Source organism: Diadema setosum, chromosome 6 (assembly GCF_964275005.1).
Source record: "Diadema setosum chromosome 6, eeDiaSeto1, whole genome shotgun sequence".
NCBI lineage: Eukaryota > Metazoa > Echinodermata > Echinoidea > Diadematoida > Diadematidae > Diadema > Diadema setosum.
The window spans coordinates 6,808,509-6,826,949 of NC_092690.1; the positions used below are offsets into that span (position 1 = coordinate 6,808,509).

Below are 18,441 nucleotides of genomic sequence, written 5' to 3' on the forward strand. Positions count from 1 at the left end.
CTAGCTGGTGGTGATTGTGACTCAATAGGATGAATTTCCATCTTGTTAGGAATGGAGATTGTAGTTACTGGTATTTTGATTGGGAGACAAAAGTGCACTAACCTCTGAGTGACATGACTGGCATCTGAGTTGCCATGGCTTCCCTCCTCAGGGTGACCATGAAGATCATGTTGAGGAAGAGAAAGATGTTCTCCGAGGTCAGGTCGATCTGGGGGTGATCGAGGATCAGGATGTCTCTGAGTGTACCGCCCTCTTTGTTGACCAAGGGGCAGAACTGCTGCAGCTTCGAGCCGGAATGCCTGATGATCAGGTCGCTGTCGAAGAGGATGTGGTAGGGAAACGTCTTGCAGAAGGTCGTCGGATCCAGGAGAATCTTGGTGGGCACTTTTGGTTTGAACTGACTGACCGGAATCACTCGCTCCTGTCGGCTGAGCCTGACGGCTGTCTTGACCCGGTTGGGCTTCTCTGCGAGGGTTTCTTCCAGCTCCTTGATTTCAAGACCGGAGAAGGGGCACTTCTCCCTAGTACCCGGTCGGCTGCTTTTGCTGGAGGGCGTGGTCTTGGTATCGCTGTCTGAGGGGGTGTAGCGTCCACCGACAAGATGAGATGTGCCGTCCACAATAGATGTCCACTCCTTTAAGAGAAGACGAATACCAGTGCAATACTCTTTGTTTCAATAAATTAATGCACTGGAATTAATATCTTGGTGGCAATAAGGATTGTTGTAGGAGAACAAATGCAGTACATTCTTTGAGTCTAAGTAAAGTTGTTAAAAGACACAGGGGGGAGTGCATATTTCTTCCCTCGTAAAGGCCAGAAAGTAATAAAACTCATAAATTCCATTTCGAGCATAATCACTGTCGATAAAACAAAACAGAGCACGTACTGCAACAGGCCATGTATTTATAGAAATTGGATGCCTATGCCTAAAGTGTATCTGTAGCTTAGATACTATATATTATTTCAACGATTTTCTTTTATCATATGGGCAACAGACTGGAAACGCAGTCATTCTCGACTTCTACAAGTTTCTATACAGAATACAATTAAGGCTACATAGTGAAAGACAACTACGGTAAAATAGAAAAAAAAAATGGTGAAGAAAGAAACCAGGCGATTCGTCTCATGAAAATCGAATTGTACGCAATATTGACAACATGACCGATAATGCACTCTCCAATTAAATTTTAAAAACCCGGACACTCAGCTTTAAATCACAGAATGTCTTCTAATTTCTATAGAGTTTCTGATCTCTGCAATGTGTTTGATGCCAAGTGTAAAACTGCTCAGTAAATAATTCAATTGTGCTCGTTACCTCCTCAGTGACCTGCCCACTCATTCCTAATTGTGGCAAGTCGAATCGAACGAATCGCACGTGGAACTTGTAGTGGTCTTTCACTATCCCACAATGCTCCACCTGGTCATGTGACAAAAGTTCTATGTCCACTTCCGTGTTGAAAATGATTCGTCCAACAGCTTTGACGCACCCTTGATAGGAGAGAAGGACAAATTATTAAAGAGATCGCTAAACAGTTTAAGGCCAATGATCAAATATTGCCACAATTACCATTCCTGTGCGTGTTTATATTTCGAATGTTGATTTCCCAACTTGTGAAAACAAGTACTATATAACAGATTACTGGAATAATCCTTGGTTGCTATATTGACAATTCAACACACTTAAACAGGCAATTAAGGTTTTTGTGATTGGAGGTGTTTTCTTTTTTTTTTCTTCAAAACGTACAGACGAGTTGAATATATAAAAAAAAAGCAAACGAATATTGCTTTGAAACATGCAGTTTAGTTGGCAAAGTATTCTAAACATAAAACCTTTGCTATAAAAGAACATTCGTTCCGTCTACTACAGTCGGTCTGTCAATCGAGGTCATATCAGAGGTAAGATTTGATTTTACTTTATAATTAATTCCGTTATTGTAAGTTTTCCCCATATTTAGCTGGTGTTGGGTTTAGCTGATTCCCCCCTCCTGCTCTCCGTTTGTTAATTTCATATAAAAATGAAGATCTAACACAGTAACAGGTTTAATATAAGAAGTAGCCGGTTACCTCTCGTATAGCATGCGTATATATATATATATATATATATATATATATATATATATACATACAGTGTATATATATATATATATATTTAATAGATATATAAGAGGAAAAAAGGCTATGTGTATAGAATAAAAAAAGGACAAATTATTTTTGTTGTTTTCTTGTTTCAACGGCTGGTGGTTTCACTATAAAGACCTACCATAGACAATACTCCCAAGTCCAGGGCGATTGGAGTAGTAGTTGAGAATTAGCTCGTCGTTCTCGAGTTCCTCCACACGAAAAGACGGGACGGTCATCTTCGGGTACAACGTCTTCATGTACACGCTGTGTAGAAAGTCCAGATTCGCGATGAAATCGGCGAGCGTGGCCCCAAGTGCTCGGAAGAGGGCATCGTAACCGCACCGCATGCACCACACGACCCAGTATACACCGAACGTCTCCAGAACGACATTGCCATCCACACCTTGTATTGTCGAAGGAGAGAAAAAAAAAAGAAAAAGAAAGAAAGAGAAATTGTTATGTTCAAAAATGTGTTGAATATATATGGATATATATGATAATTACGATTGTGATATGCATCTCTCTCCCCCTCTCTCCATCCACTCCCCCTCTCTTTGTCCATTATGAGATAATAATACTAATTATGTTCACATAATATACGTTATAGGTAGCTTATATACCATACAGTGCTCAACATTTGTTTTTTTTGTTTTTTTTATTTTTTTTTTTATATCGGTGGACCTTATAGTGGCCCGATTGGGCAACTAAGATTCTGTATGGATTGTTACTTTAGCCATGTTAGCTTTTGTTTTGGTTACTTTGTGACTTTTTTGAGATATCCAAAAAAAAAAATAGAGATTTTACTGGTATGAACGTTCCACCAGACAAAAAAAAAAAGAAGAAAAAGAATGATAATGTCAAGTACTACATAAACTGATCCTGTTGCTTGTATTAATTCTTCTTTCTTCCATTGCTTTCTAATTTAGAACTCTACTCAATTGCAAACATATTAATGTATTCAAAATACTATACTTGGCTTGCAACACTTTTCACAGTATGCGGCACTATTTTTTGTCATCATTTCTCCCTCTCCTTTATATAAACAACAAAAACAAACACAAACACAAATTGAATACTGTTTCAGCCTGTTTCTGCGCGTGATATAACCGAACAATATAATCCTCGACTTGTTTTTTTCTGTTTTCACCAATGGTCAATCTCCAAGGTGTCATGTACATACACACACATACCTCATACACATTACATCTGGCACATTATTCAAACGGTGTATGTGTGTGTGTGTGTGTGTGTGTGTGTGTGTGTGTGTGTGTGTGTGTGTGCGTGTGCATAATAGTGTGTGTCCTTCAAGGTGTGAATATTATGAATGTCTTGTGTGTTTGTGTGCATGAGTGTCTGTATACATAACCTTCTTTCCTGTCTAAAGTGTTGAAGCATGCGAAAATTGAGTCTTCCTTTTATATCAGGGGCCTACACTTGTCACGGTTCATGACTAAATCAGATCTGCTGCCGAGTGCTGGTCGATAGAATTAGACGTGACCTTCCCGCACTTGTAAAAAGAATTTAGTAGGTGATGGGAAAAGAATAAACATTTCATATGAAAGTCCTTCAGCGTTACTTTGTAACAGCTTTTTATCCGTGTATAAGCTATTCCCAAAGTCCTAATGTGCAAGTGCAAGAGTTTGAGAAAAATATTGCGATTGTAATCTGTTGTACAATCACTCCACGTGATGGTACATTCAAGAACGATTCGTGCGTTGCCGCTTTATCGTTAATGATTAAATGAATGAATGAATCAATGAATGAATGAATGAATGAATGAGTGAATGAATGAATGAACAAATGAATTCAAACTTTTGTAAAGAATTACATTAAAAAGTAAAGCTGTCTTGTCGAGTCACGATGGTCATCATTGGTCATGGTTGAGATGGAAAACGAAATGACATTCCACATCAAATTCTCTCGAAAGCCTAAAGATGAATTAACCACACGAGTGTGGGTACTAATGTATTTTTTCAGCCACTTTCGATATCCTTGTTTACGTTACTGTGTGACAAGAAAAAAAACAAACATGGTTTATGAATCCACCCTCACGATGATTTTCCAAGTAATTAAGTTTATGTCATCAAACACCTAGCTATTCCGGTGCTTCTGTGTATTCGTAAGTGAACCACACCAAAGATTAATAACACCACGCTTCCATTGCATGCTTACCGCTGAGCTGTTTATGTTTTCAAGCCTATTACACTTAACCCGCTTCATGACCTTAACTGCCTTCGATACAACGGTGTGGAAAAATAATTTGCTTTTAATGCTGGATATGCAGATATAAACAAAATATAAGTGTGCGATTTAGCCCGACATGATATTAAGCCATTCAGCCGCCTGTGTTGAAAGTTTACCGGCTCTTTATTAGATTCTCAGCTATATATTGCCTCATCTCGCCTTCAGAAGTTGCGTTCAGCAAAATGGAAGCCCAAAGTGGCAACTGAAACAAAATGCATTTCTCTCTCTTCCTCCCCTCCCCCCCCCCCTCTCTCTCTCTCTCTCCTCAATACTGAGTATATCTGCTGGGGAAATTTCAAGTGTCTTCATGATGTCGCTGCTTTTGATTCCTTGGCATCCATACTATACCAACATACAATCCTCTGCATATAGGCATGCATTGTTATTCTGCTACTTCAGTATACTTCAAGTGCGTCATAACTTGTTGACATGTCTTGTGGGGGAAATACAAATGCATCCACCCATTTTAATTGAATACAATGAAGATTCTGTATTGTAAGCTGGTTTATAAAGCATTAGTGTAGGAATCTGATTAGTGTATAGTCATACTAGCAGTGGTCTTTCAGACAATAGCTGCCAGCAACAGTCATGGAAAATGGTTTCTTATATCGTATAATATTATTATATAGACGCACAAAGACCTCTGGAAGGAGGAGAGAGGGAGAGAGAGGCAAAAGCAGAGAGAAACAAACAGATAGAAGACGAACAAGGCTCTGATTTTATCATCGCCATGACAACACGTTTGTTCATCATGTGGCAATGACATGTTGAGATTTTGGTTTCAAGAACTATGAAAAAAAAATTATGTAATGTTGCCAAATTATTTATTGTTCAAAGGACTGTAGAGACATTTTCACTTACAGTTCATCATTTTCAGAAAAAAAAAAACTTCAGACAAAATAATGATATAAAATCTGACGTGGCTATTGAAGTACTTTTTGAATATTTGTTCTTCTTTTTCGTTCAATTATTTTAGATGCAATTATCTATTCATTCCCTATGTTACTTTACATGCCAGGTCAGAATTTACCCAAATAATATTCACGTCTATGCGCTTCTTTTTGCTCTTAAATATTATTGACTGTGTGTTGTTGTTTTTTGGAACATATTGGGAGTGAGGAGGATTGAAAAGGAATTGCTGCCTTTAGTGGTAGTGTGTGTATGCGTTCTCCTTCTTCAACCGCATGAATTTCAAGTGAAATGAATGTTCAGCCGACCGTGATAGCTGGGTTAATGTGCTCTGTTTTCATTATTTTGAATTCAATGATAATGTGGAATCGAGGACAGCAGAACACTACGCAAGTATTTTGTGGAAGAGAAAAAAAAAAGCGGAATATGAATAGACAGGCAGATAGGCGACTATATCATATCCTTTTATATCCTACATAGAACAGTGACTAGGTAGGACGGGTAGATATAGGTAGACAGATATATTGTCACATTTGAAGATTTATAGATAATGAGAGTAAAAACGGGGAGGGAGAGGGGAAAGCAGGCGAAAATTATGCCATAAAGAAATTCCTGCATGATATCTACCCATTCTTACTGTGGCAAACAATCTTTATGCATCTGAATTGGACTTTGCACGTTGTACTGTAGATGACAAATTATAAGCAGGAAAAAAAAAGACAAAATTGTAGCTATTCCGAGTAAGAGGTAAAAGATACAGGAATTATCAAAAATAATGACTATGGCATATTACGATTACATATCGAATTCTGAGCAATTAGAAATCAAATTAACTGAAGATATCTATGTCGATCACCAACTCATAACGGCTAACGGCAAATGATGATATCTTGTATATTATTCCTTATTAACGAAGGAATGAAATACCATACCACATGGACTTTCTCTACATCTACAAAGTTGGTCACGACGGGAGTTCAGTTTCAATTTCATTTTGCTGACTTCAGCCAAGAATCAAGAATCAATGAATAGATAGCATTATAGTCATTTGGTTCGTGCGTGTGAAATAGATGTAGAATATAGATAGAACATCGCAGATTTCAGTTAAGTAATGATGTTGAAGATCAGTATAGACAAACTAAGAAACAGAAAACACCTACTGTAAACAGAGGACGTTAAAGCAAGGAATAAAAAGTCTAATAAATAGTTTCCAATTATGCAGTTACTTTTTTTGAGAAGTAACAAAAATATCATGTTATACAGAATTAACCCTAAAAGGGTTACGGAATAACCCTAAAAGACATGAAAAACAAAGAAAGAAAACCAGGAAATTAAGATCGATTTTCATAGTAGCATAATCAAATAATTGTTTATACATTATATATATATATATATATATATATATATATATATATATATATATATTGTTATATCATACACACCCACACCCAAATGTTTCACAATACATAATATCAAAGGCAAGACTACCGACGAACCTGTCTAACTTGCATTTTCCATGAAAGAAAACACAAGTATTGCACAATTGTCCTTGATCAGTTAATCTACCTTGCTGTTTGTCTGCGTATCCTTAACTGTGCGTTTTTATACAAGCAGAGTATTTTCAGGTCTGGCAGAAAGTCGAACGCTTTAATAAGCTGTACTTAGATTGAACACGCGATTTTCCACCTTAGTCCATTCGCCCACAAGAAATTCAGTACGCCCTGAAGATTTGACAGGATGCAATTGCGGTATTTAGTACTGGAAAGAAAGCAATCGATTTTTTTTTTTTTTTCAAACGCACTGACATTTCCTGAGGATCGAAAATCTGATGTTCCTTTCGCGAGGTTTACTAGAATATTTAGGGTTGGACGACTTGACAGATTAAAGAAAAACAAAATGGCGAAACATACCTCTTGTGTATAACATTTACACATTTTAAAGCAATTAATGATTTGCTTTACCGACCTGAACTTTAAGTTGTTTAACGAATGCTTCATCAAATTTATGGGATGAAATGAGACACAAGTTTAAAGTTTGAATTAATAAGAAAACGAATGAATAACGGGCAAAGAACAATGAAGCTGGCAGATCAATATGTCGTTAGATACATCGTGAAGGTGATGCCATATAAATAAAAATCTAAAAATTATTCTTATTGTAATACACGCTTATAATATCTCATAGTTTAAGATATTATACTTGTTTGTTTGATTGATTGCTCATTTGTTTAATTTTGTTCATGCGCGTGTTCATGTGCGTGTGTGTATATATGCGTGTGTTAGAGAAAACGGTGTGTGAACAAAGTGTACATCAATCACGCCAAAATCATTCTGAAAATCCAAAATCTCACTTGGACTGAAAATAGTATGCCCAATTCTAAGGAACCCTTTAGTGTATAACGCATTGCGAATAATTATTAGGATATTGTAGTGTCTGCTGTAACCATCGTTCTACCAATAATGGTTTTGTTGTTGCCCCACCACCCCCCCCCCCCCGATTGTATATACGTTCATGGCTCTCAGCCAATCTCAACTGAAGCAAAATGATCCAGATTTCATCCATCAGTGTCCATGAATTCTCAAATCCTCCTAGTCGTAACTTTACGTCGCTACGGACGGCTGTTTCATTCTTGAAAAAGGAAAACAAAAATCCCCCGTACTTTTCTCGAATTTACGCCTGATTTGTTACACCGATTCTTTATCGTGGAAGTGATGGCGAGGGGGTATCGATTTCCAATTTGAGAGCCTCAAACTCTTGCCTTCACCATTCATGCGATGTAATTCTCGATAGACGGAGAAACTAGGACAAAGTAACCTCATTCTAGTGTACTTTTGATCCCCTCAAACATTTGTTCTGCATGCTTGTTGTTGCCATGACAAATTCGCACCCGCGTAAAGCTTGTAGTGATGTCTCTCCCTCTCTCTCTCTCTTTGTTATATATATATATATATATATATATATATATATATATATATATATATATATATATATATATCTTTATATATATATATATATATATATGCATAATTTATATATATATATGAAGAGTTTGTTTGCAAAAACCGATAAGTCTATATTTGCCAAATGGAGATATTTGCGATTAAAGGTCAAGAAAAATAAAGAGAATAATAAGAAAATTTTTGCTTCTTTTGACCGTAACTTCAAAAATATACCTTTATATGTAGTGACCAATATATCATTTAAAAGGTATTATTTTGAACTTTATGACAGAGATCGTACTTCAAAATCTTCAAAAATGGACTTATCGGTTTTTGCAAACAAACCCTTTATATATATATATATATATATATATACATATATGTATCAGAGGGAGAGAGACGTTGTTTATATATCTAATATACCATTTTTCATATAACTATATGTTGATTGATGTGATATCATATATAAACACTAATATAACTTTATAAATTCTAATATTGCAAATGTTATCATTGTCTTTTTTCAATCAAAAGGCAGGAAGTATTATTTCTACATTTCTTATATTTATTTATGATAAAGCTACAATGCTTTTTAAAACTATATAGTAACATGATTTCATAGGATGTGCCGTTTAATAAAGTCACATAACTTTGTAGTAAGGTCAATATAATGAAGTATCCAATCATGTAAGTGCATTATGAAAAAATTGACGATATCATACTCAGCATTGTAGGTAAGACAACTTATTGTGTAAGAAAAACACAACAGAGTTTTGTGTCTTATGCAATTATAAACAAACAATCGATGTGCAAATGCTTTCTAAATTAGGGGAAAGTCTATGAAATAATTACATTAATCAGTAATTCAGAGGCAATAATAATATCAATTTATTTCATTCCATCACACGGGAAATTAGATTAACCTTACGAATCATACATTAGAGTAAATTATTGTAAGAGAATAGGAATAGTACAGGGAAAATATAAACAAGGAAGAAAGAATTCAAAACACACAGATAATACAAAAGGGTAATGCGAGTATATAAGCAGACAGAGAAAGGGCGACATAGAAAGAAAGAGAGAGCAAAAGGGAGAGAAAAGGAGGAGAGAAGGAGATAAGAGAGAGAGAGAGAGAGAGAGAGAGAAATAGATGGGGTGGGTTGGAGAGAGAGTCTCAATACATGAGCGTGCATGTGTTGTTGTGTTGGATTTTTTTTTTTTTTTTTTTTTTTACCACACAATATGATTACATCTGAGACGCGCGCTTTTTTTTTTTTTTTTTTTTTTCATCCACGCCCTTGGTGAACTACTATCACAATGCTCGCTCGAGCGTGGTATGTAGCAGAATTACAGACGAACCTGTTACAGCCTTGCTAATCAAATTTTTACCTAGAAAAATGAAATGAAAATAAGAGAGAACTCCGATGGGCCCGAAGCTACAGAAAATAAAGAGATAACGAAAAGATGAAATGAGGGAGACAGATATCTTTCCTTAATGAAATTGAATTCGGCGAGGTTGGTGGAAAAAGCAGAGAACTTTTTCCTTTTTCGCTTAGTCATTTTTTCCCCGTCCATTCTGGTATCCCCTCACTCTTTCGCTCATTCTCTTTACTCTCCCATTCTCCTCCTTGCATGAGACATGTAAAAGGTGCAAAGATAAAGATTGTTCAAGAATGCTGGAATATTTGCAAAAAATGGTTGCTTTTATAATCAAATCATCCTAATAGGAAAAGTGCAACTTTGTGAATTGTATTTTCTGAGTGAGTGGATGACACTGACCTCGGTCTCAACGTTGGATTCACAAGGATTGTAAGGAGAATTGAAAAAGAATAATGTGTAGCACCTATATATATATATATATATATATATATATATATATATATACATACATACATATATATGTATATTTATATATATATAATCATATAATTATTATATAAAGTGAACATTTTGAGCAAAGAAAATGGGCTTTCATCGTTTGGGTTTTCACTGTGTATTATTCTTTTCTTGTCAGTTTTTCCTTCGTTTGTGTTCATAATATATACATGTTCATGTTCACATGTATATACATAATAATGTATGCATACATACATGTATAGCCTATACATAATAACAACTGCATTATATACATATCTATTACAGATTATGCGTTTCAAGGTCAGATTATTTCTCTTCTCCTCAACTTTCTTCCTTCTTCTTTTACAGTACTGTTTTATAGTGGACGTTGAATAACTTTCAATAGAGAATACAGGTTCAAATAAGTTTCTTATTCAAACGGTGAAATTCTTGGAGAATTTAACTCAGTTGCCCTGAAAAAAAAAAAATCGAAAATTAACATATATTTTGACCTAATTTACACAATTTTCTTTTGAGCAATTTCTCGGTTGAGCAAAATGCATTTTTGTTTCTGTTAAACGCAATATAGACACCTTTGAAGTTATTTCAGGTCACTTTTGTATCTTTTTAGTAAATATTTTGTATGTTAACATTGTAAGGGTGACCACAAGGTGCACAATATTATCTATTGCGTGAGATATCTTCAGAAGAGGTCATCGAAGTTTCAAATACACATTAATTTTATTCCATATCTCACTTGAACGCATTACAGTAGGAGGGACGAAAAAAAAAATAAGAGGGGTCATGTAAAATTTACTCGTTGATACTTAGGGATATCGTTATTTCGTTTTCTCCATCCACACGACTTTTGTAGCTGAATTTATATTAATATGCAACTACGGACACACAATCACACAAACACATAAACACAGACACACACACACACACACACATACACACACACGCTCTCACACACACACACACACACACACACACGAACGTATGCCCACGTACAGCAAAAGGATACCAAAAATCAAATTGGAACGTATGTCCGTAACAGGTATGTCCACGTACTGCAAAAGTTACCCAAAATCGAATCGCATGGGGATTAATAAGAAGAATGAGTCTCAATTACGCCACCTGTAGATTCAACAAGAAGGTTTTTAATCACAAAATTTTCAACCCGCCTCAGGCCTTCTTCAGTGTAGTGTATACTAGGACAATGATAAGTTTTTGTCGAAGGCCCGAGGCGGGTTGAAAATTTTGTGAATAAAAACCTTATTGTTGGATCTACAGATGGCGTATTTTAGACTCATTCTTCTTATAACTTATAACATCCGAAGTCCAACACGTGGAAAATTCCACGATTGTATATATATATATATATATATATATATATATATATATATATATATATGCAACAGGCCTGAATGTGGCATGTCGATCAACTGAGCAGATTTCCATTTCCGGTTGGACAGATATAACGTTTCCGTAAATCTAAGTTGTAATGCGAAGCGTGGATTTAAAAAAACTAGACAGATCACGCGTTTGCTACCATTTTGAAGACCCATGGCTACTTACCGTTACTTTCTCATCTGAAATTGAATCATTCACTGATTTACCGCCCATAAGGTATATCGAATTTTCATGCAAACCCTCCAGGCAGCAGAAACATTGATACTTTGACACTGAGTCAAGATTTGGATGTCGTGATTGAATGTCGGATAATAAATCCTTTTTAAGTGAAAACAAAGAGGAAGGACTCTGTGCAATTGGTAAACAACAACAGCGAAACTTTAACTCACATTTCAAAGCTGATGATTTCATTTTGTAAACATTTGTTAAATATGTATAGACATTTTGGGGGTTTGTTTATAAAAAAAAGAATATACATAATAACAAATTCATAAAGGTCAAGAATGTGTAAGATAAATAACAACGCATCCAATCTCTTCTCTTTTTTTACCATTAAAAAAAAAAAAAAAGATCCGTTCGAGTAGCTATACATTTACGCATTTTGCTGCCAGTCTTTACTGCTAACTTATAGAATTTTTAACAATAAAATTGTATCAACAAATATTATGGAATGATTTCCCGCACTTGTCGTCGCTTTGAATGCATACGAAATCATGTATGTTTGCATGTGCGTGTGTGTGTTTTCATGATTAAGAACATTACACGATGACAAAGATATTCTCCTTACATAATTTCTATATATCTCTATAAGCGTCAAACACTCCAAAATATCTAGTCAGATTCTGATATTTGTTTTGTTTTTTTCTGCTTATATTTATTCACTCTCCGCTCATGGGAAGGATTGCCGTTTAGCGATGCACAATAGGTTGATTTTCAAAAGGGTCATTGACCTTTGCGTTCCGCGTTTATTTTCTTTCCATTGGTTTGTCTAGGAAATTTTGCGCATTTGACACATTGGCGCTGAAAGGGTTAAGATAAAAATTCACTACAATTTTTGACTCTCCGTGAGCGCAATTTCCCTTTTTCGTGATAATCGTTTGAACTATACCCACCCAACGGATTCAGAAATGTTAGTATATTATGTTCCTAGAGGATTTAAAAGAGTGCCCGCCATGTTTCAAGGGTTCTTCACTCACCCAAAACTTCAGCGGCAGCGCCAACGATCTGATAAGTGATGGAGTCAGGATACATGTCGAACTTTACGAAGCGGTCATCGACACCGGCTTTTAGTCTGCAAGTAAGGATATTGAAAATTACTTAAAGGTAGGGAATCCCATTTGCATGCCTTAAATGAAGAGTTGTATAAACACAGTGGTATGTTGAAGAGAGTATCATTTTAGAAACTCTCATAAAGTATTGAAAGTGGAAGGTAACATTTAGTACATTTTTATTGACCGTTAGATTTTGAACTGATTTTTTTTTTTTTTTTTTCGGGTCTCACCGTAAATTTTAGTACATTACTAGGCTACCTTTGCAGACCCGTGCACTGCATGTGTGCCCATCATGTATACATTTTGTGAATAAAGTTCATCAAAACTTACAAACATTTCTATATACATTCTTGCCACACACTTTATATGTTATTACATCAGCTCTTATACTTTTAGATTTGTGTTTATAGATAAAGAAATACAGAAGACTGCAACAAAAAGGCTTAAGTGTGGCTGACACAAAAAACTACTGAGTAGTTGAGTTTTGTGCGTTATTCAAATTGTAGATAACTGTTGACTTCCAAATTTCTAAGCAGTGGCCTAAACAAGTCCCCCGAGGTTCATATTTAATGTTTTGCTGCATTTTGGGAGTTCTGTAAAAGGTATCCCCTACCTTTAACATACATTGTATTTTGTTTCACGGTAAAAATGATGGCACATTGCAAGATGATTTTCAATAAAAAGTCCTTTGGTCTACTTAGGATCCCCTCATTACATAAGTCACATTGTATGAAATAACGCCATAACATAATAGAAATATAGTTTAAATACGTAACTCAAAGTAAATAATGCCACAGAAGAGTCTGTCGGAAAGAGTACAAAGAAATAATAAATGTCGCCCTTTTGGAATATAATGTATTCGAAACTATAGAGTGAGTCTTATAGTATTCACCAATAGGTCGTTTTCACTTTGCTGAGTGAATCTATGCCGCGGTAAGATGTGATGAAACTTTCAGGGTATGTGCATCACGTAATGTGTATAGTTGCCTGTTGTCGTGGTCTCCCTGATTTGTTGTTGTTGTTGTTGTTGTTGTTGATCTATCGAATGGATATTGCAACTCAGACTTGCTTCAAAGCATCTTAAATGTTCCTTAGATTCTCCCTGACCCTTCACCAGTAAATTTTGTTATACGGGAAATTGGATATTGTCCTTGTTGGAATAAAACTATTATCATTCATCTGCTTGACAAGTCGAGCACTCATCTGCAAGTCATTCAAAATCTGTATAGTGTCAGTCTCTCTCTTTCTTTCTACCTTGAAAAGGGCCAATTTTGCTCTGCCCAGCCACAACTCAAGAAGTTTCCTGTCAGCTCTACCTAAACAGACAATGATCATGAAGACAAACAGCACCTACACGAACACACACACACACGCATACACACCCACACGTGCCCGTACACTCACTATAAAAAGTATTACATACATATAGTTTTAAAATTTTGCGCAACCAACTTTTCTTATTATTATTACTATTAATGGAAACTTTGAAAAATCATATTTGCAAAACTCTATTGATTCATACAGCTGTCACAGTGAATACATTATATGGAAAAAATGATGAATAAGTTTAAGGCAGCAAGTTACTCAGATACCTATTTAGATTTAGATGTCCCTCGATGAGTAAGGTCATCACGTTTTCAAATTTTTATGCTTAACGATTGTTTAAAAAAGAAGGAGAAATTGTGAAAGCATGTCGGTGGAAAGGGAAGAAAGAAAATAATAGAGATCACTGCCTTCACGAGGATTGTTTGCTATCGCCTTCTACTTACTCCCTGACATCACGAACCAGCATGCGGTATCTACAATAATGGCAACTGTCGCATATTGAAATGGAACACCGGATAATTGCCTAAATGCGTTGGATTGCACCGGGGGTCGACGTAATTACTATCAATTCTTTATAAGGTCAGTCTTGCGCGGATGAATACCGCTATATCACCTCTCAGCTGCAGACTGCACGCTATGCGGAAGAGCGAGCCGTTAATAAAAGGGATAGTATCCGTCAATCATGGGGGGGGGGGATAAAAAGGACTATACTAGCTCAATTCGGAAGGAAATTCTTTTCTGGTAACAAATCATCATCCATGACACTATTGTAGGGGGAAAAAATCGACATTCGTTTTTATTTGTCTCCAATGGCGACAAAATTGCTTTGTAAACAACAATTGCTTATATAATGTATATATATGATATACATAATGAAAATTGAAAACAAAGATGATGCTGTAATCAACAACAGTTTATTTCTGCACACACATTTTTGAACGATTCTCTCTTTCTCAAGTGTTCTGACAAAAAGCGAATCGTTCGAAAAAAGTGTGAGCCGAAATAAACTTTTGGTTACATCATGAACTTGGTTTCAGTTTAAATCTTGATGGTAATATTAAACCAAGACGTGGACAAGTTAGTCAATATAATAATAGATCCTATCATATATATATATATATATATATATATATATATATATATATATACATATACATATATATATATATATATATATGTGTGTGTGTGTGTGTGTGTATGGGCGGTTGTGTGTGTGTGATTACATGTTTTACTATCAACAGTGCGTGTGCAGATGCAGCGATAATGCAAAAAGAAAATAAAATAGAATCAAACAAGAAAATGAAAAAAAAAAAAGCCACACGCACACAGAATGCTAGTTCGTCAAATTCGTATAGACCATTGTGAATTTTAATTAATGTATGCTTGACAAATCAAGTCCCACAAGCACAGAATTATCCTAAAGTGAGATACATCACCCATGCTCTCCCATTTGTTCGGTTTGTTTTTGTTTGTTCGTCTATTTCTCCATCCCATGCATATTTGCAATTCAAGACTATGCCTTTTTCGAGCAAACTCTTCACTTTTTTTTTTGTTGTAAACGATCAACAGTTTTTTTTTACCATAATCTTAAGTTTTTATCACTCTCCTCCTAGATTATTTCATGTACGTATTTTTAGTTACTTTATTGCGCTACTCCAACATGCTCTTTTTCACATGTCTTTTAATACGGCATATTGGACTTGGGATGAAATATAAGGAAATGGAAAAGGAAATGTCGTTTATTCATCCTCAGCGACAAAGGGATGACAAACATTACAATGCACATGAAAGAAAGGGAGTATGTTGCAGAGTTTACCGTATCTTTTCCCACGTCTCGTTCCCCCATTTCTCCGTCACCAAGTCCTTGATACTGACATTCACACTGCCGTACTGGGTTACAAGAAAAGGAGCAAAAACACAGAAAATTTCGACGTAAGTTCATGTTTTACCTGAAAAAATGTAAGTTTCGTTGTTATACTATATTGTAACAATTGGGTAAAACAGGCAAACAATAAACGTTGTTTGGTCCCAAGGCTTGATATCAAGGTGAAAAAACAACAACATATCGAACATCTAACACACATCCACAGACATCTCTCTCTCTCTCTCTCTATCTATCTTTCCTTCTTACTGCAATTATGTATATGTAACCATATATATATATATATATATATATATATATATATATATATATATATAAATACATATATATACATATATATATATATATATATATATATATATATATATATATATATACATGTATTTGGCTCAACATCAGCGGTACTTCGATGGCTCGGGGCCACTACATTGCAAAGCTGTGATAATACATGATTAATTTTATTTCTTTCATAATATGCAACACAAGTATGAAGTACAGAATAACATTTCATCTTTTTTTCCTTTTCCACAATAGTTTGAAACGCAGTATAACATCTTTTCTTTTCTTTCTTTCCAAATTATTTTGATTTCGTTTTATTTTGTTTTATATCGCTGTCTTGTGTATTTTCTGAGGGTCCCATATCGTACAAGCTTTGCTTCTTAGTAGGACCCCCCATTTCCACCCCCATCCTTAGTAACTTGTATGACATACTTTATGTTTTTTCATCTGTTACTCATTTTCATATGTACTTTGTTAAATCACATTCTGCAATTATTACAAATATCTTCTGTATATACATTGTACACAATTTTTTTTGGTTTATATGATGGAAGTGAAAACGAATCTTGAATCTTGAATCTTGAATTTTTATGTGCACTGTACTTACGAAAACTGTTGGAAATAAAAGGAACCACTGTTGAAAATCAGTATATGGCTTGTGTTATATGTTATGATGAATGCGGAATGTATATGTAATTATTTCATTGTGTAAATATGTTGTTGTGATTTTTTTTTTTTCATTTCCCATGAATGGCTGAAAGAAACTTGTTCCAATAGGCAGTAATCCAAGGCAATGACATTGACATCAAAAATGTAATAATAAATGGTACACCCCGTGACCATCACGGTATATCATGACAGGATAACTCAGTATAAGGGAGTTCATGGTTAGCGCATGTCTCATTTGACCCCTACACCACAGACTTCCAAATAACATGGAAAGGACCTGTGAGAGAGCATTTTTCTTTTTGTTGAAGCATGCCACCTTTGTAATCAATGTCAATGAAATGCGTGTGCAGCTTTTGTTAAACATTATTGATGAATCACTTTCACCTGTGCGTTCTAACAAGGTGAAACACACAACTTTCCATTCCAAATCCTCATTTCCCTGAGGATTCTTTTCGTTCGAAATTCAAAGGCAAATACACAAACATTTATCATTTGACCTTTATTTTTCACATGCGCAAATCGCAACCGTGAACTCCCTTATTGTATGTGAGACTCCATAGCAGTAAATACGTAAATCGCCATCACAGCCAACCATGTGTGGCCTTGAACAAATGAACATTAATTATAAATTGTAGAATATGAGAAAACAGGTATTGTTTGATGTTGGTTATCACATTCAAGTCAATACCGAACACAATTCAACCAGATCTAATCAATAGAATCGCATGTTAAAGTAAAAGGGTCAAGCCTGACATAATCCAGCTGCAGCCACAATCCAATAAATAATAGATGAAGTTTGGATTTTAACGCATAATGAATTCTCTGTTGTTTCTACCTCCACGCAAGCATGGTTTGATTTCGAGAGATACGTGTTCCTTCGGTGAGATTTATGGAGTAACTCTGATAGCAACATTACCAGTTACCATCATTTAACTTCGGTTATAAAATATGATAAGAACAAATATCGTAGTTAATAATCGTAAGAAACGAGTATGGTACATGATTACAGAACTCGATCTCAGATTTTCACGTTCAATTATGTTATAACATTAAGTGAGAAAAAGATCACGGTAAATATATTGTGATATGCCGAGAATGAATTACAACGTTAATCATTTATGCAATTCATTATTGTGATGTTTCAGAAAACATGCTATTAAATTCTGGGTTTTTTTTTGCATGCTTCATAGTTTCTTCCATTTATTTTGCGTTAACGCATCTCTAAATTTATCCTACAAATATTATATAAACATAAAATGAAAGGAGTCAGCACAGCACAGCAATTCACACTAATGATATTACAAGTCAGAAAGGCTCGAAATTTTTTTAATACTGTTGATAGTCTAGAAGTAATTCAAGAAATTATTTCCTTTTAATTTTCACTATTATTGGCAACAAACATTTTGTAACTAAAAAAAAAAATATATGTTTCAGCAGATCTGTTGAAGGGAATATATAGTTTTAGTTTTGATTGGGATTCAGATTTCAGCTTTACGCGAGATGATCAGAAACCACTTTGATAAAACATTGGAGAGCATGCAATTCTGAA

The 18,441-nt window shown here is 35.1% G+C and overlaps 1 protein-coding gene across 1 annotated transcript in view; it reads right to left on the reverse strand.

Moving 5' to 3' along the window:
* The window catches only part of LOC140230203 (guanylate cyclase soluble subunit beta-2-like), a 40,455-nt gene that overhangs the window by 7,697 nt on the left and 14,317 nt on the right, over nt 1–18,441 (reverse strand). The window contains exons 3-7 of the mRNA XM_072310384.1: nt 15,879–15,952; nt 12,662–12,756; nt 2,261–2,524; nt 1,316–1,488; nt 103–634 (exon numbers count right to left, since the gene is read on the reverse strand). Coding sequence (XP_072166485.1) covers nt 103–634; nt 1,316–1,488; nt 2,261–2,524; nt 12,662–12,756; nt 15,879–15,952 — 1,138 coding nt within the window. The remainder of the gene's footprint in view (nt 1–102; nt 635–1,315; nt 1,489–2,260; nt 2,525–12,661; nt 12,757–15,878; nt 15,953–18,441) is intronic.